Consider the following 25,234-nt stretch of genomic DNA (forward strand, 5'->3'; position numbering starts at 1 on the left):
CCCTGACTACATCAAATAGATTTGCATCATCTCAGAATGTGACTTCCCATATACAGGTATACAACTGACCCTTGAACAACATGGGTTTGAACTGCAAGGGTCCACTTATGCGTAGATTTTTTTCACTATGTACCGCAGTACTATATGATCTGCAGTTGGTTGAATCTGCAGGTGCAAGACCACGGATGCGGAGGGCTGACTGTAAAGTTATACTTGGATTTCCTTCTGTGTGGTGGACCAGCACCTTGAAACCCCTAGTTGTTAAGGGTCAGCCATACTTTTAATAAACAGTATTTTCCAACTCTCGGAGTTGCTTTTCTTGAAAAGGTGGGAATGAGGAGACACAACATGAAAATACATTCTCTTCTGGCATGGTAGAAAGGTGGAGCCAGGAACCTTTTACTTTACAAATGGAATCCTTAGTTTAGCTATTGCTAATCCAGTCATTGTCAGTGTATACCAGGGATGGGCAAACTAAAGCCAGTGGGCCGAGTCCAGCCCACTGCTCATTATTGCACAGTTCAAGAACTAAGAATGGTTGCAAAAAAGCATCAAGTGAAGAATTATGATTTGTGACATGTGAAAATTACGTGGAACTCCTCAATGGTAAGAAATGTCCCTCCCACCCTGATGCAGGATGCTCAGTAGTCAGGGAGGCTGTGCACATGTGGGGGTCAGAGGTTAGTGGGAAACCTCTATATATCCGGCTAAATTTTGCTGTGAACCTAAAACTTCTCTAAAAAACAAAGCCTATTAAAATATATATGAAGTTCAAATTCAACGTTCATAAGTAATGTTTTATTGGAACACAGCCACACCCATTTATTTATATATTATCTATGGCTGTTTTCACCCTACAAGGATAGAGTTGAGTAGTTGAGACAAGATGGCTTGAGAAGCCTAAAACATTTACCGTCTTGGCCTTTACAGAAAAAGTTTTCCCATCTCTCGTATAGATTAAGATCCTGGTTAGAGTGCTGCCCCTGGAGTCAAACTTCCAGGCTTCATAGTACCCTTTGCACCTCTTACTAGATGTGAGGCTTTGGACAAGTGACCTAACCTTGCTAGCCTCATGTTACTGAAGCAAGAATACAACCCTTAGAGGACTCTTTTAAGGATTAAATGAGTTAATACACATAAAGCACCTAATCCATGTTAGTATAATTTATTTTGATTTTTGAGAATTTCACATTCCTCATACGGCCTTTCCTTTTAGAATCTGTTTATATTTTCTCTCAACTATTTGAAATATACTTTCTCTATGTGAGCGTTATATTTGTCTGATCAGGAGGCAGCTCCTTGTCTACCAGAAGCTCTCACATGACATGGTTATGTTGATTGTTCCTATTTTACCCTCCAGTTTGTACTTTTTGATCAAAAGTAGCTCCAGAAGAGTAGTTATCTTATTACTTCCTCTGTCTTCCAGATGCAGAACTGCCAGCATGGCAAGTCAAGAACCAGTTTGTCTTTTCCAATGCTAGGCTTCTTGGTGGCATATATGCATTTTCTTTCCAGAGGACATTTATTCATACATTTTGCCATTCCCCAGTTCTTAGAAAGTGACAACTTACCATATCTTACATAAAATCACTCTGAGTAACTTAGCAAAGAATGTAGTCGAGTGACTATTCTGAAGATTTTCAAAGATTCTTATTCAGCAGAAAAAAATGTAAACACAGTTAGCCAAGAATTTCTGGATAGGTTGGAATTCCAAAGACCAAAAGGTCCCTGTTCATAAGCTACATAATTAGGTTCTGGTACTTTAATAAAAGATATTTAGATGCAGCTAACATTTGTTGAGCAGCTATTATGTACTATATCTTTTTTGGGATTCATGTCCTTTCCACACTGTTGCCAGCTTTAGAGGCCAAGTCAATGAGCCAGACTTCGGACTTTTAAAGTTCTTCAACCCTACTAACTGGTCACTTTGGGCAAATAATTTTCTTTTTCTTTTTTTTTTTTTTTGGCCATGCTGCGCAGCTTGCGGGATCCTAGTTCCCTGACCAGGGTTAGAACCTGGGCCCCTGGCAGTGGAAGCACCGAGTCCTAACCACTGGACCACCAGGGCATTTCCTATTTTTCTGAGATTATTTTCTAACTTGTAAAATAGGAATAATAATAATAGCTGACTGAGTGGTTGTGAGAATCAAATAAGGTAACCCATGGAAATCATTTAGTCACTGTGAGTGAAACATAATACTTTTATTTCCTTCTTTACCTGTCAACCCCATAAAATGCATTTACAAGCAATTCCCATTTCAGCTCTATCCTGTAAAAATTAAAAGAATTGTATTTCCACCTGCTAAATTTTAGAATCTCAGCTTCTTAAGGTCAGAGCAAAAGATAGCTACCTCCTTTATCTCATGTAGATGGGCGTGCTATCCAAGTGGCCCCTGTATTGCTGGCTGTTCGCAACGTGTCCTTGGTAATTAAAAAGGGTCTTCTCTGAAATTTATACTGGGAGTTGGAAAGAGCTCACAAATTTGTCTTTGCCTCTAGGTATCTTGTTTCTGTTCATCACCAGTTTTTCATAGTTTGGGTAAAATCTCATAAATATGGCCAGAACTACGGTGAGGCAATGAGGACACAAAATTTAAGGAGACACTTTTAGGGTCGTGCAAGATCTTAACACTAATACGTTTTTCTTCTTATCTGCTAGATCATGAAAAAGTTCGGCCTTATTTTAAAATAAAGTACTCATTATACACACGGTATGGCCAATTGTCTTAGATACACAAGAGGGAGGGTTTAGAATGGGAAAGAAAACGTTAGCGTTACCCTGGTCAATTTTTTATTAAACTCCTTTGAAATAAGTGGAGTTTAAATGCCCATTCTTCACGGATTCTTGATGCAGAGAAGAGATGGCACAGGACGTTGTGAGTTCAAAGCAAGGTGTACTCTTCAGGTGTTTTTTGTTTGTTTTCTGTTGTTTGTTTTTTTTGCTTTTTGTTCTTTCCCCACTCCTGCTACGGCTTCCGAATCTGGGGCTATGTCTCTGCAGGTTGAATAATCCTAGCTGCCATCCTGGATCACTCCCCCTCTACCTCGCCACTGCCCTGTTGCTCCAAAACTGAATATGGGGCAAAAGGGGAGAGCCGGAGCGCTGCTGTCCTTGGAGCCTGCAGTGGCGGCAGCAAGCCACACGGCCACAACTGTGAGTCTTGGTCGCTGCGCAGACTCCAGGAGAGCGTGACTGACGATGCGACCAGGACCTTGGGGAAAGGTGAGTCCTCTTGACAGCTGTCCGCGGGCTGGGGGCGCCCCATGGCTGGATGTTGGCTCTGGTGAGGTGGCTGCCGGCCTTGGCCTCCACACCAGCGTAGCGAGGAGGGACAGGGTTCCTCCGCACAAAAGGCACGTGCAAAAAAAAGGTGTCTTCTCTGGGACATGGGAGACAGAGCACCCGTGGCCCTCTTGGGGTCCTGGGGAGGCGAGCGGGCCCCTCTCCCCTCTGGGCTAATCTGCCTCCCTGTATCCCCCTCCGCCCGCAGGGAGCGCCCCCCCAGGGCCTGTCCCAGAGGGCCTGATCCGCCTCTACAGCATGAGGTTCTGCCCCTACGCGCACAGGACGCGCCTGGTCCTCCAGGCCAAAGGCATCAGGTGAGAAGCAGGGGGGCCCCCGTAGGCGCGTGGGAACGTCTGATATCTGGGGAGCCCTGGTCAGATTTCAGAGGCTCTCTGTGCCTTTCTTCTGAGGCAAAGTCAATAAACGGTTAGCAAAGGACAGGTTCTTGAGAGTGCCGTCCTGAAATGCAGAGACAGGCCTGTGCAGGAGACTTTTAGGACAGCTCAGAGTAAACTGAATGATGGCTCGGTGAGCTGGTTCCTCCCCTAGAGCTTGTGAAGAAAGGCACCACGGAGGCTACCGGGGCCTTCTCTGACTGCTCTGTCCAGTGTAAACCCCACCCCACCCCAGGTGTCTTCAGGTCAATTCTGTTCTCTTCATTGCGCTTGCAATGTTTTCTTATTTGTTTATCCGTCTTTCCTTTACATCTCCCAGCCCCTCCCCCAACACACATAGAAACACACACACAAATGTAAGTTCTTGAAGGTAGGGACTTGTCTCTCTTATTCATGGGCCAGAAGAGAGCCTGGCACGTAGTAGGTGCTTAAAACTATTTTTTGAATGAATGAACAAATAGTTCCAAACGGTGAAATAGAAGGAACTGCTATCAAAGAGGTGTCCTGAAGTTTCCCACACACCTGATAATAGGTACACACCCGTCCAGAAGGCATTTTGCACGATGAGCTCCTGCAAAGGACATCTGGATTTGGAAGGCAGAGCAACTTTGCTGGAATGTGGACGGCTGGATGGACCGGCTCAAAGCCAAGGTGTTGAGAAGTGTTACTCCAGCCTCTTGACTCTGGCCTCGGAGAATCGGTAGTTCGGGAGTTTCGGATTCATGTTAAAGAGATGCAGAGACTAATACAGAGATGTTTTAAAGAAAATTATGTAATTCTGCTCTGTGGAGTTTCTATGGCTTATATTTCCAGGTTCTTCCCTCTTGCTCAATTCTACTTGGCCTTAAGGTTACCTTTTTTTTTAAGAAAAATAACAATTGATGTTTTGCCCCCAGTGATGAAGTGGCAGCTTAGGAACTGATGTAAATACTTCCTGGGGGCAGGGTTTCTCACCCTTGGCACTGTTGACATTCGGAGCTGGATAGTTCTTTTCTCTGTGTGTTTGGTGAGGGAGGAGCTGTCCTGTGCACTGCTGGATGTCTAACGGCATCCCTGGCCTCTACCCCTTAGATGGCAGTAGAATCCCCCTCCCTCCAGTTGTGGCAAACGAAGAATGTCTCCAGATATCAGATTTGTACTTTCAAACTTTAAAATGTACTGAAATCTGTGGTGCCATGGTTAAGCTTGTGAGCTCTGAGTCAGACTGCCTGGCCTCCCATCTCGGCTGTACCACTTCTTAGTGGGTGATATTGGGCAGGAGATTCAACCACAGGGAGGCTTATTTCTCACAGGGGCTGTGTTAAATGTTTTCTTTGCCTCCCCTCCGTTGCTGCTCATCATGATTCCCCGATTCACTGGGGAATCATGAGGAGCTAATGGGATAAGGCATCGAAAACATCTAGCACATCTTACTGCAGGAATGAAGACGATGTTGTTACGTATTTTTCTTTGTACAAACCTAAATTTTAAAAAAACTCATTGCAAATTTTAATTTTATGGATTGATTGCTTCTGCTTTCAAGATGAGTGTCTGCCTGCCTAAGCCTTTCATTTTTGTTCTGTCCTGTTTTCCCTTTGCTTTGCAAGACATGAAGTTATCAACATTAACCTGAGAAACAAGCCTGAATGGTACTTTACAAAGCACCCTTTTGGCAAAATTCCTGTCCTGGAGAACAGCAAATGTCAACTGATCTATGAATCTGTCATTGCTTGTGAGTACCTGGATGACGCTTATCCTGGAAGGAAGCTGTATCCATGTGACTCTTATGAGCGAGCTCGCCAAAAGATGTTATTGGACCTATTCTATAAGGTATATCCAATTTTTTTTAAAAGCCACTTACACTCTGTTTTACTTTGTATGTCTTTCCCAAACTCCAATCCATTTTAAAAGTCAAATCGTTGGTTAAATTGATATGTTTTAATACATATGTGTGCCTTAGGAGGATAACTCGTGTGGAATTATAGTAAAGCTGTAACCTCTGATATTAAAGGTTAAAGGCTTAGCTGATAGGTACTTTTCCATTTGAACTAGCAGTCTCAAGAGTTACGGTTATGGCATGGTTATGACTGTGTAACTTGAGACAGGAATATTGAAAGAATTGAAAACTGGTGGTACTTTAAAGGAACCATTTCCAAGATCCCAGGTTAAAAAAAAAAAAAAAATTGGGATGTGAAAACAGGTAATGCACAGAAGGAGATTGGCCTTTATGGGGAACAAAAGTGCCAACCACCCAGGAAATGTGTAGAAGAGAGAAAAGGGGGCACCTGTTGATAGTGGGAGAGAATATGATGGAGAAATTTTAAGACAGTTCTCTTTGAAAAGAAACAAAAATAACTCAGTGATATTCATAGCTGATGTCTGTTGAGCACTTGTGATGTGCCAAGCGCTGTTCTAACCACCTTATAAAGGTTAACTCGTTGAATCCTCACCACTGCCCTTTAAAGTGGGTATTATTATTGCTCCTTCCTCAGATGAGAACATTGAGGCTTAGAGAGGGTAAGTGCCCTACCCAAGACTGTACAGCATGGAAATAGCTGACCAAGTAAGGGACACCGGAGAGCCCCCTCTAAAACACCTTGTTTACCAGGGTGCTGTGACAAGTGGATTCCTGAAGCCACAGAGGTGGCCCTCAGAGGGAGCTGGGGAGCCTGGCTGTGGGTGTTGGCCTGTTCAGCTGGAGTGACAAAGCTCTGGCTGCATTTTTAGGCAGAGCAGGAGCCCTCAGACTTCTCCACTAAGAACCTGTGTCCTCTTATCAGGTCCCACATTTGACCAAGGAGTGTCTGATAGCATTGAGATGTGGGAGAGAATGCGCTGATCTGAAGCTAGCCCTGCGTCAGGAGTTCTGCAACCTGGAAGAGGTACAAAACGGGTCCCCCTCCTGGCCAGATGCAGTGGAAGAAGTGATGCAGGTCCCCACCCTGGTCACCCTGGCACCCTCCACTTTCACAGATTTATTCTTTTCCTGCCAGACTTTGATAAGTTCAGTTACTAGGCATCTGATTTTAACTTGTGGGTACTTGCCCTCTGCTAACCTGCTCTGGAACTTTTCTTGAAAATCTGGCAAGGAGTGAGGGAGGGCATGTGATGAATTTCTTCCTTTCCCAGAATCACCACATTCCTTAAGTATCTCTGCACGGATCCTCTAGCTTCTGCCACTGAGTCCAAGGTCTATGTTGGTTAGAGATTGTGTTTAGCTGCTAGTAAAAGGGACCTAACCACTGTATATTTGTCCTTTAAGGATTTATTCTTTCACACACACACACACACACACACACAGGTAAGGTAGTACAGGGCTGTTTTGATGCCTTCTTCATGAAGTTACCAGGGACTGAGGCCTTTTCTCTCTTCCTGTTCTGTTATTTTTGGTGCAAGGCTTGTATACTCAAAATAACAAGATAGCTGCTAGAACTGCAGCCATCACATCCAAGTCCCAGGTCACAGAAAGGACAACAGAAAGGAAAAAAAAGGCAAAAGGCCATACTACTTTAAAGGCTTTCCTGAAAGTCCTACCCCATGACTACTTAAATCTCATTGGCCAGAACTTAGTTGTAGAGTCATAAGTATCTGCAGGGGAGGCTGGGAAATTTAGTCTTTTAGCTGGGAACACCTTGCATAAAATCAGAGTTCTATAATCAAGAAAGAAGGGGAAAGTGTCTATTGGTAAGCAAGGAGCAATGACTGTTATCAGATCCTCCATTAATCTGGCAGTAATGGGGAATTCCCTGGTGGTCCAGTGGTCTAGTGGTTAGGACTCTGCACTCTCACTGCTGAGGGCCTGGGTTGAATCCCTGGTTGAGGAACTAAGATCCCACCAGCCCTGTGGCGAGGCCAAAAAAAAAATCCAGCAGTAATAGGGCTACTTACCCTGTACATCTAGAATAACCTGGAAGGCGGTTCTTTGACTTCCTTTATCTTTGTTCCAGAAGCTGATAAATTCCCCCTATGGGTGGGTTGTAATTCTTTTGGCAGCCAGAGAATGCTGTTTTTATCCCCTAAAGGGAAGGCTGATTACTAATATGCTTCCATCTGACCTTTGTTAAGTGGAAGCAGTTCAGTTTATTTACAAGGCCATCTGCCTATCTTAGATTTATACAGTTGCAGTATTTCTGGATGATGAATAGTCATGTGTAAGAAATGTCAGCCTTGGGGCTTCCCTAGTGGCACAGTGGTTGAGAGTCCGCCTGCCGAAGCAGGGGACACAGGTTCGTGCCCCGGTCCAGGAAGATCCCACATTGCTGCGGAGCAGCTGGGCCTGTGAGCCATGGCCGCTGAGCCTGCGCATCCGGAGCCTGTGCTCCGCAACAGGAGAGGCCACAGCAGTGAGAGGCCCGCGTACCGCACAAAAAAAAAAAAAAAAAAAGAAAAGAAATGTCAGCCTTTGGTCCTGAGAACACAGACTGTGGTCTTGACTCCAAGGAGGCAACTAGGATGAGGTAGACTCTTGGATCCTAGACTTGGCTTTACTAGATTACAGAACCTTTGGTAAGGTTCTGGACCTCTCTGTGCCTTGGTTTCCACATTTATAGGTTGAGGGAGTGTTTTAAAACAGAGAGTTTCTGGGTTCTACAGAGGGACCACTGAGTAGGGGAGGTCTGGTGGGTGGTTCCAGATCCTGCTTCAGCCACACCAGCCCTGCTCTTATCACCGGATTTAACAAGACATCCAATAAGCTCGAATTTGGAGAGGGAGGGGGACCTCTGCTTTCAAAAAGAAGTTTGAAAGCTCTTGCCCATAGAGAATGTTTAAGGTCTTTATTTCAAAGATCAGCTGAACTGATTTTATCATGTCTGGTTATCTTTTTACAGTTAATTGCTGGGCCAGGGAAAGGAGCTGGGAAACAAAACCCTTTAAACTCAGAGATAATTAAAAACACATTTTGAACTGTGTTCCTCCTACTCTGTGTTTGGATGATGGATGAACTTTGAAAATTACAGATTGATAAAGAAACGTATAATATTATGACGGAGGCACAGTTCTTTAGCTGGGTTCTTCCAGGGGAAGTGAACCTGTATTTTTGTGCCAGGCATGATGCTACAGGTGCTTTGAATACATCCTCTCATTTAATCTTGCCAACAACCCTGTCAGATCTAATAAATAGCATCAGTGAAAGCTACCTAAACCAGGGCTGGTTTAAGGACCACTGAATATTCAGCATTGTTCTACCAGATTTGAATGTACCTTTTGTCCCCTAAAATGTTAGCAGGAATTATAACTACAACAAAGGCAGTATCAGAATCTGAAACATGCCCACTGAGCTTGAATTATTTGATTAATTCCTCTCAATACCAGTGTATTGACTCTAGGAGATTCTAGTGAAATTGAAACTTGTCCGAATAATTCTAATAGAGATGGCCCCTCTCTATTAATAGAGATGACGTGTACAATTTTTTCCCATGGTTTTGTACAATCAGGATTTTCTGTGAGTTGAAAATATTTTAAATATCCTTGGGCTTTCTGAGTGATAAACAACTTAAGAGACCAGACTTAAGAGACCAGAGCCACGTTATCCTCAAGCAAACGGCTCAGTTTAACTTTTGCAGCCTTACACTGACATTTTCTTCTTTTGAAATAAATGCCCTGTTTGACTTTGAAATTTTTCTTTAAAAAAAAGTTTCATCGAAATTAAAGGTTTATTGTGCTTGTTATATAACCATATTTTTCTATGTCATTTTTACAATTCTTTGAGATACATTACTGCTGTTTTTCTTTCTAACCAGCAGGCTCCCCTCTTGCTTTCCTGTTCTGAACATTTTCCCGAGTTTTAAAAACTGCTGGGCTGCCCTTCTCTAACCACACGTTCTGTCTTCAATCCAATTTGCTAGTCTTTACTGAATCATTAATCTCAGCAACGTAATTTTTTTAAGCTTTAGTTTTTTAATCTTTATTACTGACTTTCATTTCCAAATAGCACCTGATCCCATCTTTCTTTTATCTTTGCGGATTGGAATGTTGGCAGAACCTCTCAGCTGTTCTTTTTTCGGGTGGCAGTGCCTTCATTCTACATGTTTTCATTATGGAAGTAGTCCAATCAAGTCCAAGTGCAGTGAAGGACAGGATTCAGCCAGATTACAGTCACTCCCCATCTCTTCCCAACCCTCCCAGTTATAGGCAACTACTAATTTACTTTCTTTCTCTATGGATTTACCTGTTTTGGACATTTCATATACATGGAATCATTTAACGTTAGCCTTCCATGTGCTTCTTTTACTTAGTGTAATGTTTTCAAGTTTCATCCTTTACTCCTTTTCATGGCTTAGTAGTATTTCATTGTATGGATACACCAACCTTGTTTATCCACACATCAGTTGATGGATACCTGGGTTGTTTCCACTTTTTGGTTCTTATGAATTGTGTTGCTGTGAACATTCATTTATGAGATTTTGGCTCAGACATATGTTGTCAGTTCTCTTGGATTTGTTAGCTAATTCAGCATGTCCACCTATGTGCCATTTTTTGGTTGTAATCACCATTCCTCCACACTAGGGAACTGGTTATCTTCTAGTCACCGTGGCTACCTGAGCAGTTTTAGTGCTGCTAGTTTAGTAACTTAATTCATTGTCCAATTCTGACAGCTGCTTTCTAGGTAAACTAGTATTTGCTGTATTTCTTTTAAGAAACTTCCTCTATACCTTCTCCCACCATGTAAACAATAGAATAATAGTTCTTCTTGTTATTTAAAAATTAATTTTACTCATCTTTGATTATAAAGTAATACTTGTTCATTAGAGAAAGTGTGGAAAATACAGAAAAATATAGAAACTAAGAAAAGAAATTCATAATCCCACTACCCAGAAACAACCACTGTTATTATTTTTTTCTCTCCTTTTCTTATGTATATTATTATGTAGTTGAAATTGTACTGTATGTAGAACTTGGTTACCATTATGACATAAGGATTTTTCCCATATTTTAATAAACTCTATAAATGCTTATTTATGGGTATAAGGGTGTTTATTAGAGCAGCCTTATTTGTTATGGTGAAAAATTATAAACCTTAATGTACATTAGATAGGGAATGGTTAAATGAGGGCTTCCCTGGTTAAGAATCCGCCTGCCAATGCAGGGGCCACGGGTTCCAGCCCTGGTCCGGGAAGATACCACAAGCCACAGAGCAACTAAGCCCGTGCGCCACAACTACTGAGCCTGTGCTCTAGAGCCCACAAGCCACAACTGCTGAAGCCTGCGTGCCTAGAGCCTGTGCTCTGCAACAACAGAAGCCACCGCAATGAGAAGCCCGCGCACAGCAACAAAGACCTAACGCAGCCAAAAATAAAATAAATAGAATTTTAAAAATTTATTAAAAAAAAGAATGAGGTAGATCCATGTGTTCTGAGATGAAAAGATTGCCTAGAAATATTAAATGAATTACACAGTAATACAAGTGATATGATCCAATTTTGTAGAAGAAAACAAAACTTAACTATATATGCATATATATATATACATGTAAATAAACGCCTGGAAAAATGTCTGGAGAGACACACATCAGACTCCCACTGGTGACTGCTACTGGGAAGGGGATTAGCACTGGGGTGGGAAAGAAAAGTGGTTAAGAGCAGGGATAGGAAGGGAGAGTCTTTACCTTTTATACTGCTTTCTGTGTTTGAATTTTTTTTAAATAATGAGAATGCATTTCTCTATTAGATGTGTAATTATTAAAGATGGAAAAAAATCACTTTTCATTCTGCATAATTTGCCATATGTATAAGCCATAGTTATTTATCCAGCAACACTCATTAGAGTTATTTAGTTTGTTTCAGTTGCTTACTGTTGTGAATGATGCTGCCAGGAACAGCAGCTTCTTTGCATAAAAATCCTTTTCTCTATTTTAGAATATGTCCTAGGCTGCACTTCCAGGAATGGAGTTACCAGATCAAAGGGTATGACCACTTTAGAGGCTGGAGCTGGATGTTGCTAAATTGCTTCCTCCAAGACATGTGCTGTATACCCCCACCCTCAGTGTATGGAAAATGCCCTTTGTATCATCCCCTTTTCACTGTTGGGAGATTTCATTTAAAAAGATATTTGCCTGTTTTGAGAAACAGTAGTTTCTCATCGTTGATTTAATGTATATTTCTTTGATTGCTAGTGAGGTGGTAGATTTTCCCCCAAAGTATTCCATCTCTTCGTGTTTTATTTATGAAAATGGTCTACTACCCATCTGTTTGTCAAGGTCTTACTGATTTTCCTTGTTGATTTATTTTTTTTAGAGTTCCTTATCTATAAAGGATATTGGCCTGTTTCTAAGGCACATTTTTTGGTTTTGTTTTAACTTTTTGTCTTTGTTTTGTACATATATAAATATAACATTATTGTTCTATAAGTCTTTCCTGTTGTGATTTCTTCTGATACTTTTATACATAGGAAATCCTCTCCTCCTTCAGAGATTTGATATTCATTTATATTTTCATCCACCACCCATCACTTTAAAAATATTTGACTTGTCAAGACTTACCCAACTAGCTTTTCCCCCCTACTATCTTACAAATATATTTTGACAAAAGAATTAAGCCCGTGAAAAGGATTCCAGGATAGAATTTTCAGGGTGGTCCTTTGATCCCCTCAAATGTTGACAGGTTGCATTCCGAATCTTCACAGGGAGCTCCAGGTTGTAAGTGGTGGTCAGTAGGAGGGGCGTGTTCTGCACAGACCCTACTTCTCAGGCTTCTTTCTAGAGAAGTGGCTTTATTTATACTCTAAGTTTGTCCTATACCCTTGGTTTGTTTTAAAGGGAATCAGTTCATCTTCGTTAGCTCAGCCTCAGCTATAGTATGTCAGTGTAGCAGGGACCTGAAATTTGAAATCTTGAGAATCTCCCCCTTGTCTTATATGAACTTAAAAGATTTCTGCCCTGGAGTTGAGTACTTTGCTTCTGCTTCTGGATAAGGGCCTGCATTGCTGATGTACCGGCAAGTGGCTTTGTGTATTTTATTGGGGGAGGGGGGTCTGCTTCATTTTTTTTTTTTTAATAAATTGCTATTTTATTTTTTAAATTTATTATTTATTTATTTACTTATTTATGGCTGCACTGGGTCTTTGTTGCTGCATGGGGGCTTTCTCTAGTTGCGGCGAGCGGGGGCTACTCTTCATTGCGGTGCGTGGGCTTCTCACTGCGGTGGCTTCTCTTGTTGCAGAGCACGGGCTCTAGGCACGCGGGCTTCAGTAGTTGTGGCACGCGGGCTCAGTAGTTATGGTACACGGGCTCAGTTGCTCCGCGGCATGTGGGATCTTCCCGGACCAGGGCTCGAACCCGTGTCCCCTGCGTTGGCAGGCAGATTCTTAACCACTGTGCCACCAGAGAAGTCCCGGGTCTGCTTCTTAAGAACTATTTCCATCAAGAAAAACCTCTTTCTTCCTCCTCCAACCAGGACAGCAGCACCCGCTGAGAGCCACCAAGCTGTCCTGGTTAGAGGTCCAGGATTTGTCGGCTGTGGTGTAAATGACCACGTGTAGGGCAGGTGGCCAAGTCAAGGTCTAAAGTGCAGTTATTGAAGCTGCACTTGAGAGTCCAAGATTGTAGTCTGAAGCTTTTTAGAATGCCTGGTTTGAGGAAGTCTGGGCTTTGCTTCTCTTTACAATCTTCCTCCTTAAAAAAATTCTGCAGATTTCCTTTTCCTCCTTGTTGAACCTCCTGGCGGGGAAGCCACGGCCAGTGAGCCTCACCACGATGGCCACGAGTGAGAGCCCCACGCCGCACGCTTCTTCCTTCTACGTGCGCTCTAGCACGAACCTCCTTTCGTCCACCTGGGGGAGCCCAAGAGGCCTTCGCAGTAGATGAGTGGCCCTTCCAGGCTTTTCAAGTTTGGGGTGGAAGTAGCGATACTCACGTCTCATCAAGCAGTCCCTCCCTCTTGATTTGCATGTTCACTCCTAACCCCTTGTCACATCTAAAATCAAGAAAAGGATCTGTAGTCATTTTTCAGTGAAGTGGAGAACAGAAAAGTTTTAAAAATAGAGTTTTCTACTATTCCAGAGCATCAAATGGCTTTCCCTAAAATATCTCAATTCTTAACCTGAATTGAAGATGTGTGAACACTTTAAGGAAGGCTGAGGGCTTGAAGCTAGAGGCTCAGTTCCCTCCCCAGGCCATGCATGGCCTTGTGGGGATGTCTAGGGCCTTGGTGGAAAAGTGTCTTCTCTAAGCAGGCCATCTTGCCTTGCTTGACGATACCAAGGACAATAGTTCTGAGAGTGAGGGAGTCCGTCATGAGAAAAGCTATTCAACATTAAGAATGGCCAATATCATTATATGTGGCAGGTGGGTGACAGGAATAACTCAAAACAGTTTTTTTTAATGACATTGGATATTAACATAAGCACTGCTAAGTGGGTCGAGATAACCACAGCTTCCTGTTTTGTTTCTGATGACAGAACACTTAGGAACGATAAGACATTGGACATTATGACGGTCGGTTTATTTTTACTTCTGAGTATCTGAAAATTTGTCAGAGCAGATAATTGGCTGTAAACAAGGGACTTAGTTTAAACTGAGAACACAGAAGAACTCTTTTGAGTCAAGTTGCCTGAAGACCTTCTTATCCATGGAATGAAACAGGAAGGAGAGAATTTTGAAAAGCTCCTTTGCCATGATTGTGTCACACCTCTTGGTTAGTTAGCTGCTCTGGCAGAGCCCCTGACAGAGAGACTGAGAAAGAGGAAAATTGAGGGGGAAGTTCTCACAGGGTCGCTCAGAGCTGAGCCAGTCCTTGGATGTAGAGGGAAAGAGGCTTTCAGAGTTTGCTGATTCTAAGCTTTTTGCTGCTACATAAATTTTAAGAACAGGCAAAGAATTCACAAGAGACTTGGGGAAGCCTCTGTGATTAGAGTCATCATACATACATATCTGAAGTTGAATGACACAGGGTTGACGCTAGTCTGGGACTTAGGAGAATGGTGTTTTTGTCTCAGCTCTGGCACTAACCAGAGAGCCCTCTTTACTTCCCTGGGTTGGAGTTTCCTCCTCTGTAAGCGAGAGTCTCTTGTGCTTCCACGCAGAAGACAAGAATCAGCTCACCAGCATGTTTTCCTCTCCACTTGAACTGCCAGGAAACTCAAGTCAAATCCAAAGCTTTATTTATTAAAGAACTCTGCAGGAGCCTTGGCTTGATGTCTTGAGACCGGTTTCCTTCCTTATTTTGACCTTCTGTTCTAGCTTTTACTTTCCCTGATCTTAGCATGGTATTGTTTTTCATATTTAATATTTTAGTGTACACGTTTTTGTACACTGCAACTCTAATCCTTTGTGTAATAATGAGCATGGTATAAATAAATGGAAAAATGGAAGGGGAGTCACACTAGAAGAATCCCAGTGGCCCTTCCAGTACTGAAGTTCTGTGATTCTAAGGGGACAAGTCATTTCACATGTCCGGAAAGTCTCAGGTTTGCAGAGGAGGGAGCTCTCCTATTGAAGATCCTAACGGTAATAAACCTCCAAGGAGGCCTGGCCAGGTTGTGCTCCTGGGTTACTGCAATGTGTCTGTAGGGGAGCCAGCACTTTGTGCTGGTTTATAGGAAGACTGCTTCTCTATTGGGATTTTTAGACTTGCTCTATATGAAATCTGGTGGAGAAATGCCTGTCTGAGGCAGGGCTCAAGAATCTACAGCTGTATCAAGAACTCCAAGGAATTTTGATGTCACACTTGGATTAAAGAAAGTCCGAGGGAACGTGTGAATGTACTGCAGGGGCGAGGGAGAGGCTGGCAGAAGACAATTGATGCCTCATTCATTTCATCCATATGCTTATCTTGACTTTTTATTGTACCAAGCACCTTGATAAGGCTTAAACTGCTTTATGAGTGTTTATATAAAAATTGATTGTACCTGTAAGATCATATATATTCAAAGGCAGACTCCTACTCTGAGTAAATGAAAAGCTTGAAAAATATACACTAAATAAACGTCAATTACTAAGCAGCTATGCATTTTCAAAATATCTCATCACTTTACCAAGGGACTCATCATGGGTTCTAGTAAATGTCCGTATGTGGTCTGTTTTGACAAGGACTTTCTCAAGAGTACCTCTGCTATGTAAAGCAGAAGAGTTACATAGAAGTTCCAGAGTCCATCAGTTTAGATTCAGTTCTCATTTGTGCCATGAAAGGCCAACAAGAAGCTGGAGGTATACGTTTCAAAGCCAGTGGTAAAAGTTTGGGTGATTACTATCTGTTTCTGAACATAAAGAAGGTTTGGGGCTTTCTGGAATCCATAAAAACTGAATAATTTGTTCCTTTCCCCTGTAAATCAGGACTTATTTACACATGACTGAAAATAGCCCCTGTTTTGAGTTTTCATTGGCCAGATTCTTCCGCTTTAGTACCATCTTGTGAGTTTCTTTGAACAAAGCGATGCCACCTAACATGTTTTCAGACTTTCAGGGCAGTAGTCAGGGGGTCTCCTCTATGCCATACTGGGAGGTAATGAAGACATAGACTTCAGGGCACCAAGATTTGCTTTCTCCTCTGAGAAGGGTGGCAGGTGGAGGATCCCATTGATCTTTTCTGTTGGGGAAGGATTTGCTTTCTGTAGATGTAACCTCTGGGGGGGGGGGGTCTCTGTGCTTTCTGATCACGAGAGCTCATGTATATTCATGCATGATTCCGTCACTCCTCACCATAACCTCTGAGGAGGGCACAAACATTACCACCATTATACAGATGAGAAAAATGAGGCTTGGAGGAGGAGGTGGGTAAGTTGCCCTGGGTTCCATATTGAATGAGAGGTAGAGCCCAAGGTAGGACCAGGTCTGCTGGTACCAGAACTCATTCTTTTTTTTTTTTTGTACATTTATTTATTTATTTATTTTTGGCTGCATTGGGTCTTCGTTGCTGCGCATGGGCTTTCTCTAGTTGCAGCGAGCCAGGGCTACTCTTCGTTGCGGCTTCTCATTGCGGTGGCTTCTCTTGTTGCGGAGCACGGCTCTAGGCACGCGGGATTCAGTAGTTGTGGCATGTGGGCTCAGTAGTTGTGGCTCGTGGGCTTTAGAGCGCAGGCTCAGTAGTTGTGGAGCACGGGCTTAGTTGCTCTGCGGCATGTGGGGTCTTCCTGGACCAGAGCTTGAACCCGTGTCCCCTGCATTGGCAGGCAGATTCTTAACCACTGCACTACCAGGGAAGTCCCCAGAACTCATTCTTAACTTCAGCCCTAGACTACATCATAGAGGCAACAAGCTGTCCTGGAGTACGAAGAATCAAGCCTGAGAAATAAGGACACAGTAATCTAGATCTACACCTATGGGGAAGTATTTAGTTGATTATGCTTTTCGTGGGTCAAAGAGAGTCTTTTGCTTGATTTAACTAGGTAACTAGCGTCATACTTTTCTCTGTGGGAAGACCTGGCCCAGCAAAACCTCTGCTAAGCACTGTTGCTTTTTAAATTCTCAAGTACCTTTCCCCCCGCCACTGTCTTTGGCTATCTCTCTGTCAAGAGTTTATCTGTTTTCTTGATGATTCATCTATCCAGGTTGATTTGTCTCATTTGGGAATGCGAAATTTGATTTTAATTTAAAAAGTTGATAGTGTTGGGTGGCCAATGCATGTGAAGTTCAAAGAGCTCAAATAAACAAAGAAAATATGATAGAAAGAGAGTGTTGGGATTTGAGCGAGCCCATTAGATAGCCCTGCTCTTCCCTGCCTTAGTTTTGAGTTGATTGAGAAACAAGGCAGAAGAGGAAGATGTGTGGAGACTGTGGTATCCCCTTTATTACAGATAAAGTGGACCCTGGAGAATGGGAGTCACAACTGCAACAAGTGGGGTTCCTAATGTGGCCCCTCCCTCCCAGTAACAGGCAGTGATGGTCAGGGGCAGGGCCCCCTCTCCAGGGGCTGAGCTCATCCCTCGAAAGCTTAGCACAGGGAGGAACCTGTTCTAGGCTGAGAAGGAGTGGCTGGGCTGGGCTGTCCTTCAAAATCCTCCAGTCAGATGAGCTGCACGAATGCCCCAGGGTTGAAAGGAGGGCAGGACTGAGCATGCCAGGAGTATGACCCTAAAGGAGGTGGAAGAAAACTCAGGAAAAGGGAAGACGCATTCACCTAACAAAATGGAAGGAGAATCAAAGTCTTGGTTCTCCTTCTTTGGGAATTAACTTGATATTTGTACTTAGTGTCTATAAATACATTAGTATATAGGTAAATTAACTTGCTTTTGCTCTGTTTAAACTTTCAGATTCTTGGCTATCAGAACACAGTCTTCTTCGGTGGAGACTGTATATCCATGATTGATTACCTCTTTTGGCCTTGGTTTGAGCGGCTGGATGTATATGGAATAGCTGAGTAAGACATTTAACTGTGTGGTTGTGGATTCCTAGGGTCGCCCTAGTGCTTGAAATGGTCTGTGTGCCATTTGTCCTTCTCTGGACATGTGACACATGTGAATGTGAAACACAGTCGGGTTTTAAACTATGTGTTTCCTTGTTCAAAATGCATCTGTGCTCTTATGCCACTAACTGTGGACCCAAACTTTACCCATATTTCTGCTGATAAGACTGTGTCCGAAAGCCTCCTGCCATGCTACAGAGCCTGCTGTCCTCAACACCCACCCAGCACAGGCCGGTGGTGAACACAGAAGCAGGGGAAGGGTCTCAGTCACAGGGTTTTGGCGCCTTGTCTGCAGCTTCCTCGGTGGCCCTCCACCTGGTCCTGCTGTGTCACCCAGCGGATCCCACACACCTTTGTTCCCCAAGGAATCTTTCCCCAGAAACGCAGACCCTTCAAAAAATAAATGATTTTTAAAGTAATATATGCTTGATGTTATACAAACAAACAAAATGGCCAGCCATACGCCATGGAAGTGTAGGGATGTTTAAGGTAGAAGAAATGACCTGGTAGACTCAGGGAGGCTTCATAGGAGCCCTGGGCAGAACATGTGCTTTGTTCCCACGATGCTCACAGGAGAGGTTGAACTTGTGCTGGCTCTGCTCTCACGCCAGCCGGTTGCATGGTGGGTGCCGGCCACCCTGGTGTTTGGGAATCCAGTCCTGCCGAGGTAGAACTGCGTCTCCTTCATAATGCACATACTTGAGTCTTCCCAGGAGGCATCTCCTGTGCGTCCCACTTAGGGAAGTTCAGATAGAACAAACTTGGATATTTAAAACTATGTCACACCATAAACTTTACAAAAACCTGTCTCTTCTGGGAGCAGAGTGTTGAACCATATATTAGGAGCCCTCACCTCTTCTCCTGGATTTTACACTAACAAGTGTATTGCCTGGGCAAGTCACTTTGCAGACCCTAGACCTAAACATCCTGATCGGTCTTGGAAAGGACCCAGTCAGCTCCATTATTTCAAGGTTTAATGATTGTTTTACTCATTGCTTTCCAAAAAAAGTGCTTTTGGAAACTACTTGTCTTTATTTTTTTCAAGCCTCCTAAAGTAAAATCTGAGAATGACAGAAGGATGTGTCTTTCAGGGGGTTGTCTTTTTGTTGGCAAACAGTGAAGCACAGATACCTTATTTCCCCAGAGCACTCAGTCCGCAAGCATTTTAACCGCAGGGTTAAAAGCAACAACCTTTGCAATTCTAAAGCACGCACAGCCATTCCAAGAATTAGATTTTCCTCCAGTAAGTGATTATGCTCAGTTGATAGTAAGGTAACTGAGATAACTTTATTGCCCCAGTAAATCCATTTCTTGTAGCTTGTAAGTCTAAAAAGTGATCCATGCTCCCTTTTGCCCTTTAGCTGTGCTAACGATTCTCTCCTGTCCTGCAGCTGTGTGAACCACACCCCCGCGCTCCGGCTCTGGATCGCAGCCATGAAGCAGGACCCCACAGTATGTGCTCTTCTCATAGATAAGAACATCTTCCTCGGCTTCTTGAATCTCTATTTTCAGAACAACCCCGATGCCTTTGACCATGGGCTAAGTTGCTGAGCCTTGCAGTCCACCCATTCACCACCCAGAATTCCCAAGCATGTCGTGATTCTCCATCAGCACTTGTTTTGGTGGGGCGGTCAATCTCCGTTCATTTTTTTTGCGGTTCCCAATAAACATGGAGACAGAATCATTTCTGATAATCATTTGTATGGCTCCTCTAGCCCACAGCATCCAATGATTCTCTAGAAATCTCAGTGCTAGATTGTCCAGGGACATTTTGAGAGCCTGTGTGCCTCCCAGTTCCATGGTTATCGACCCGGTTTGACCTCCAGGTTGTTGGTGTTGATGTTGAGGTTCAAGGCCGCCCCATCACTGGTGCTTGTCACTACAGATGGCACCCTCCACGACTTCCTGGTGAGAGAGTCGAGAGGGAAGAAAATGCTTGCAGTCCAAATACTCTCCATTTGGCAAATGAAAGCTGCAGTCCCTGTGGGTGTGCATGAGTTTCATTCTCCCTCAAACTTTGGCTGTGGGCCCGGGAGGCACCGAGGGTCCTGTGACTGAAAGAATTCCAAAGCAGGAAATTAAACACCCATTATCACCCTGGACTACCGACATCAGAATATCACCGGTGCTGTCAGGGCTCAGGATGGCTCACAAAATGTTCTATAGCCAACATCCTGCCTTAAAAAAGGACACACATCCCAAACCCAGTCAGAGGTAAAGGTCATTCTGTTGGATTTGCGTCACAGACGCTTTCAATTCATCCCAACACATGCCTCTGGTTGCCTGTTGTGTACCAAGCCTGGGCTGTGTGGGTGATAAAGATGACAAAGATGACAAAGACACAGGAGCCCCTAATCTCTCCACTCATCTTGGTTGAGATTTTAAACGTAGAGCTTTGGAGCTGCTTGTCTTGCAGTGGGAATGCTTCTCTTTTTAAAAAAATTATTTTTAATTGAAGTATAGTTGGTTTACAGCGTTGTGTTCATTTCAGGTGTACAGCAAAGTGATTCAGGTCTACATGTATATATTCTTTTTCAGATACTTTTCCATTATAGTTTATTACAAGATATTAAATATACTTCTCTGTTCTATGCAGTAGCTTCTTGTTGTTTATCAGTTTTATATAGAGTAGTGTGTATCTGTTAATCCCAAACCCCTCCTTTCCCCTTTGGTAACCATAAGTTTGTTTTCTACGTCTGTGCGTCTGTTTGTGGGGTTTTTTTGTTTTTTTTTTTAATTTTCCACGCCCCCTGCCTTGATTTGTGCCAAAATAAATGATGTTTCGCTTTTAAGATCAAAATCCAATTATTCCTTGATAATATGTAGGAAAACAATTGGCTTTGTACATTAACCTTGTATCCTGCAACCTTGCTATAGTTGTTTATTAGTTTCAGGAGCTTTTTTTTTTCTTGAAGTGTAGTTGATGTACAGTATTGTGTTAGTTTCAAGTGTAGAGCAAAGTGATTCTGTTTTATAAATATACATATATATCCTTTTTCAGATTCTTTTCCTTTATAAGTTATTATAAGTTATTGAATACAGTTCCCTGTGCTGTATGGTAGGTCCTTGTTGTTTATCTCTTTTATATAGAGTAGTGTCTGTTAATCCCAAACTCCTAATTTATCCCTCCTCCTCACTTTCCCCTTTGGTAACCATAAGTTTGTCTTCTATGTCTGTGAGTCTGTTTCTGTTTTGTAATTAAGTTCATTTGTACCATATTTTTAGATTCTACATATAAGTGGTATCATATGATATTTGTCTTTGTCTGACTTCACTTAGTATGATAATCTGTAGGTCCATCCATGTTGCTGCAAATGGCGATATTTCGTTCTTTTTTATGGCTGAATAATATTCCTGTGTGTGTGTGTGTGTGTGTGTGTGTGTGTGTGTGTGTGTATCTTCTTTATCCATTCCTCTGTTGATGGACACTTAGGTTGCTTCCATGTCTTCGCTATTATAAATAGTGCTGCTCTGAACATTGGGGTGCATGTATCTTTTCAAATTAGAGTTTTTGTTTTTCCAAGATAAATGCTCAGGAGTGGGATTGCTGGATCATATGGTGACTCTATTTTTTTTAAATTTATTTAATTTATTTATTTTTGGCTGTGTTGGGTCTTCGTTGCTGCATGCGGGCTTCCTCTATTTGTGGCGAGTGGGGGCTACTCTTCGTTGCAGTGCACGGGCTTCTCATTGTCATGGCTTCTCTTGTTGCGGAGCACGGGCTCTAGGCGCACAGGCTTCAGTACTTGTGGCACATGGGCTCAGTAGTTGTGACTCATGGGCTCTAGAGTACAGGCTCAGTAGTTCTGGTGCATGGGCTTAGTTGCTCCGTGGCATGTGGGATCTTCCTGGACCGGGGATCGAACCCGTGTCCCTGCATTGGCAGGCGGATTCTCAACCACTGTGCCACCAGGGAAGCCCCTATATTTAGTTTTTGAAGGAACCTCCGTTTGTTCTCCATAGTGGCTGCACCAGTTTACGGGAATGCTTCTCTTGGCTGGATATGGCACCTCGGCTGGTTCCGTCCAACAATGCCCACCACTGAAGACGATAAGGAGCCCCAAAGGATGGCCAGGTGTGCCAGCAGGTGCCTTAGGAGTGGGACAGCTCCGTACAATGCCATTTTCTCTCAGGGTCTCAGGATCAACCCGTGATCATTTGCTCTGTCCACGTGGGATTTTTTCCCAGCCTCCAGCCATGCTGAGACCAGGCAGCGGCAGGAGTGATGTTTGGACTTGTCAGTGCCCGTGGAAGAGCTGTCTGCTGCTCCTGCCTCTGACTCAGCCCAAACCAGCCCCTCTCTCCTCATGTCTCAGCCTGGCCTGGCCTGGCCATCTGCTGCCTCTGGGTGGATTTTGACTCATGTAAATACTTACCAGTGTGACTCCGTGCCAGTTGGACAGAGCAAGCCTGCTTGGGGAAGTAGCGGGTCTGCCAGAACAGGCGCCACTTGGTGGGGCAGTCTCTGTACCATCTACTCAGGATGGGGCGCTCTGCTGCCATGGCACCCGAGCCAACACAGAATGAGGTCTGTGAGTCACATTTCCCTAGGATCCTTGCTTGGCTTCTGTGGCCTCTCCTGGGACTCAGGGATTGATCATCTTTGCAGATGTAAATCCTGTGTGCTGGCCAGTGTTTGGCATGGGACTGAGACTGCTGTTGACTCAACAAATAAAGGCCTGTTTCTGGATGGCCAGAACCAAAGATGTTCTCTTCTGGGGCTCCACATGCTAATTCAGAAAGCTTGGAGAACCAGGAAATAAAGGATGGAGAAGAGTGTTCATGGAAAGTTTGCAGGCTGGCGGCCCACAGCCCAATTTGGGATTGAAAGCCTTTCAGCCAGGCGTGCTCTGTGCAGTTGGCAAGGGTCACCTGCACTGCCTTACACTCCTTCCTTATCCTTCCTTTATGTCACCTGTCAGCCACAGAGGAATTTGAATTGTCAACCTCTGGATGAAACTAGAAGCATTTAACCTGGAGAAAAGAGGCAATTAAATAAGGCTCCATGAGGAGCTTTCAAAACAACTACTTCTTTTATGGGTGGGTGTTTTAAAAAATTACATCAGGGTTAAAAAAAAATCAGTGAAAGGGAAACAGGAGGTCTTCCATCATCCCATATCTCGGAGATAACCACTTTCAACAATTGGAGAATATCTTTTTTTTTTTTTTTTTTTAAAGGTCCTGGATGGCCAAGTCTTTTTTTTTTTTTTTTTTAATTAATTAATTAATTAATTTTTGGCTGAGTTGGGTCTTCGTTGCTGCACGCGGGCTTTCTCTAGTTGCGGCGAGCGGGGGCTACTCTTTGTTGCGGTGCACGGGCTTCTCATTGCGGTGGCTTCTCTTGTTGCAGAGCACGGGCTTTAGGGCACATTTCAGTAGTTGCGGCACATGGGCTCAGTAGTTGTGGCACATGGACTTAGTTGCTCCGTGGCATGTGGGATCTTCCTGGACCAGGGCTCGAACCCATGTCCCCTGCATTGGCAGGCAGATTCTCAACCACTGCGCCACCAGGGAAGCCCCTGGAGAATATCTTATAAAAGCATGTTCAACTATGGATTTAAGGTGAAATCTGTCTTCTATTAGAAAAAGAGAAAGACGGTTTAAACCACAGCATTGAAAGAGCCTTCTCGTCATAGATGATGATAACATCAGAACTGATGACTAGAGGCGGTCGTGGGGACTCCTTTCCTTGGTGGTTCTGGACTGGAGCGCATCTGGGCTGAGCCCAGTTACATCCTGGCACAGTGTGGGTGGGTTGGGATGGCCAGGACAGCTGGCAGTGGTCGTGATGGGTGCTGGGGATGCTGAGTAAATGGTACTTGAGTTCCCTTCTAGCTGTAAACTTCTCTGATCTCAGACAGCAGAGTGGCTGTGTTAGAGTGGATTAAACCTATCAACAAATGGTCAGGTCCAAGGTGGAGCATCTTCACTGCTGCAGGAACTGCCCTTGGGTACCTCCACATTGCTCCTCGGAGCTTTGGTGGTGAGGGCTGTGGTGGGGTGTCTCTCCCGTAACTTCTTACCTCACATCCCACCTGGTCCACATTTCCTTTGTCAAAGTCAATGATCATCCTGATGGAGGGGAAACATTGCTGCTCTGCCTTAGGCTCCCCTGTGGTTTATGTCAGCCTGGTTCCATTTATTACCAAAAATCTACACAGACAATTAGATATCCAGCCCGAGGAGCTTCTCACTGATTAGCTTCCAGCCCCTTCCCCACCTTACACACACACTGAGCACTGGGTGCACCCAGGAGCCCCACTTCCCATTCATCCACCCCTGTGAGTCCCTGGAAGCCTGGGCATTTGGTCTTTGCAAACATTTTGCTCACATATGGCTTGTGCCAGGCTCTTGAGCCTTTGCAAGTGCTGTTTCCTCCACTCTCGAATCTTCCTCAGAGCAGCCTCCTCGTGTTTTTCTTCAACCAGCTTTTTCTCTTGCAAAATTCAGACAAGAATTTTTCTTTGGGCAGAGAGGTGGTGTACCATAGAGGATAAGCAGAGGGCTGTGTGGTCGGGTGTACCAGGTTCAGATTCTAGCTCTGCCGCTCATTAAGTTCCATGGGCAAGATGCTTAATCACGCTGAGCCTTAGCTTCTTCTCTGTAACATGGAACGACTAAGGACCTGTTTCACAGGGTCGTTGAAAAGTAATGGGGTCATCCGTATAAGGACTTAGCGCCTTCCAGGGAAATGCTCAGTGAGTGGCCAACAACACTATAATCATGGCAAGGCTTCTGAGGATGACTAGACAGGAACTCTGCATTCATTCTCCCAACGCTTTGTGGAACAAGATGTCCTGCGTTGCACACAGCTTGATGCATGGTTTGGAGTTGTTTTCTGGTTGCTTCGTGTGTGCAGGTTTAGACTCAAATGACCTGTGAACCCTTTGAAGCTGGGACTATTATTCCTTCCCCTACCCCCATTCCGTGCATCCCAAGCCTAGTTTAATATTGTGAATCTTGGAATCTTGCCATGTTGCTGATGATGGTAAAATAAATACCCTCTCCTGTGTTACGGAGGAGTACTCAGAATTCAGCTTCTCACGGGGCTTCTCTGTTGGCGCAGTGGTTGAGAGCCCGCCTGCCGATGCAGGGGACACGGGTTCGTGCCCCGGTCCGGGAAGATCCCACATGCCGCGGAGCGGCTGGGCCCGTGAGCCATGGCCGCTGAGCCTGCGCATCCGGAGCCTGTGCTCCGCAACGGGAGAGGCCACGACAGTGAGAGGCCCGCGCGTACT

At 44.0% G+C, this 25,234-nt stretch overlaps 2 protein-coding genes across 2 annotated transcripts in view; one reads left to right on the forward strand and one right to left on the reverse strand.

The window, feature by feature from the left end:
• Positions 1 to 3,006: 3,006 nt before the first annotated feature.
• On the forward strand, positions 3,007 to 21,194 carry GSTO2 (glutathione S-transferase omega 2). The gene is made up of 6 exons (XM_022568831.3): positions 3,007 to 3,223; positions 3,492 to 3,600; positions 5,268 to 5,490; positions 6,441 to 6,542; positions 17,845 to 17,951; positions 19,388 to 21,194. Exons 2-6 carry the CDS (start codon positions 3,542 to 3,544, stop codon positions 19,545 to 19,547), a joined length of 651 nt encoding a protein of 216 aa, XP_022424539.1. The 5' UTR covers positions 3,007 to 3,223; positions 3,492 to 3,541; the 3' UTR covers positions 19,548 to 21,194.
• Positions 10,964 to 25,234, reverse strand: part of ITPRIP (inositol 1,4,5-trisphosphate receptor interacting protein) — a 46,128-nt gene continuing 31,857 nt past the window's right edge. The window contains exon 3 of the mRNA XM_022568822.3: positions 10,964 to 25,232. The gene's annotated coding sequence lies outside the window, so the exon portion shown is untranslated. The remainder of the gene's footprint in view (positions 25,233 to 25,234) is intronic.

This window comes from Delphinapterus leucas, chromosome 16 (assembly GCF_059928025.1).
Source record: "Delphinapterus leucas isolate spDelLeu-1000000601 "Yukka" chromosome 16, BTC_Dleu_Yukka2, whole genome shotgun sequence".
Taxonomy (NCBI): domain Eukaryota; kingdom Metazoa; phylum Chordata; class Mammalia; order Artiodactyla; family Monodontidae; genus Delphinapterus; species Delphinapterus leucas.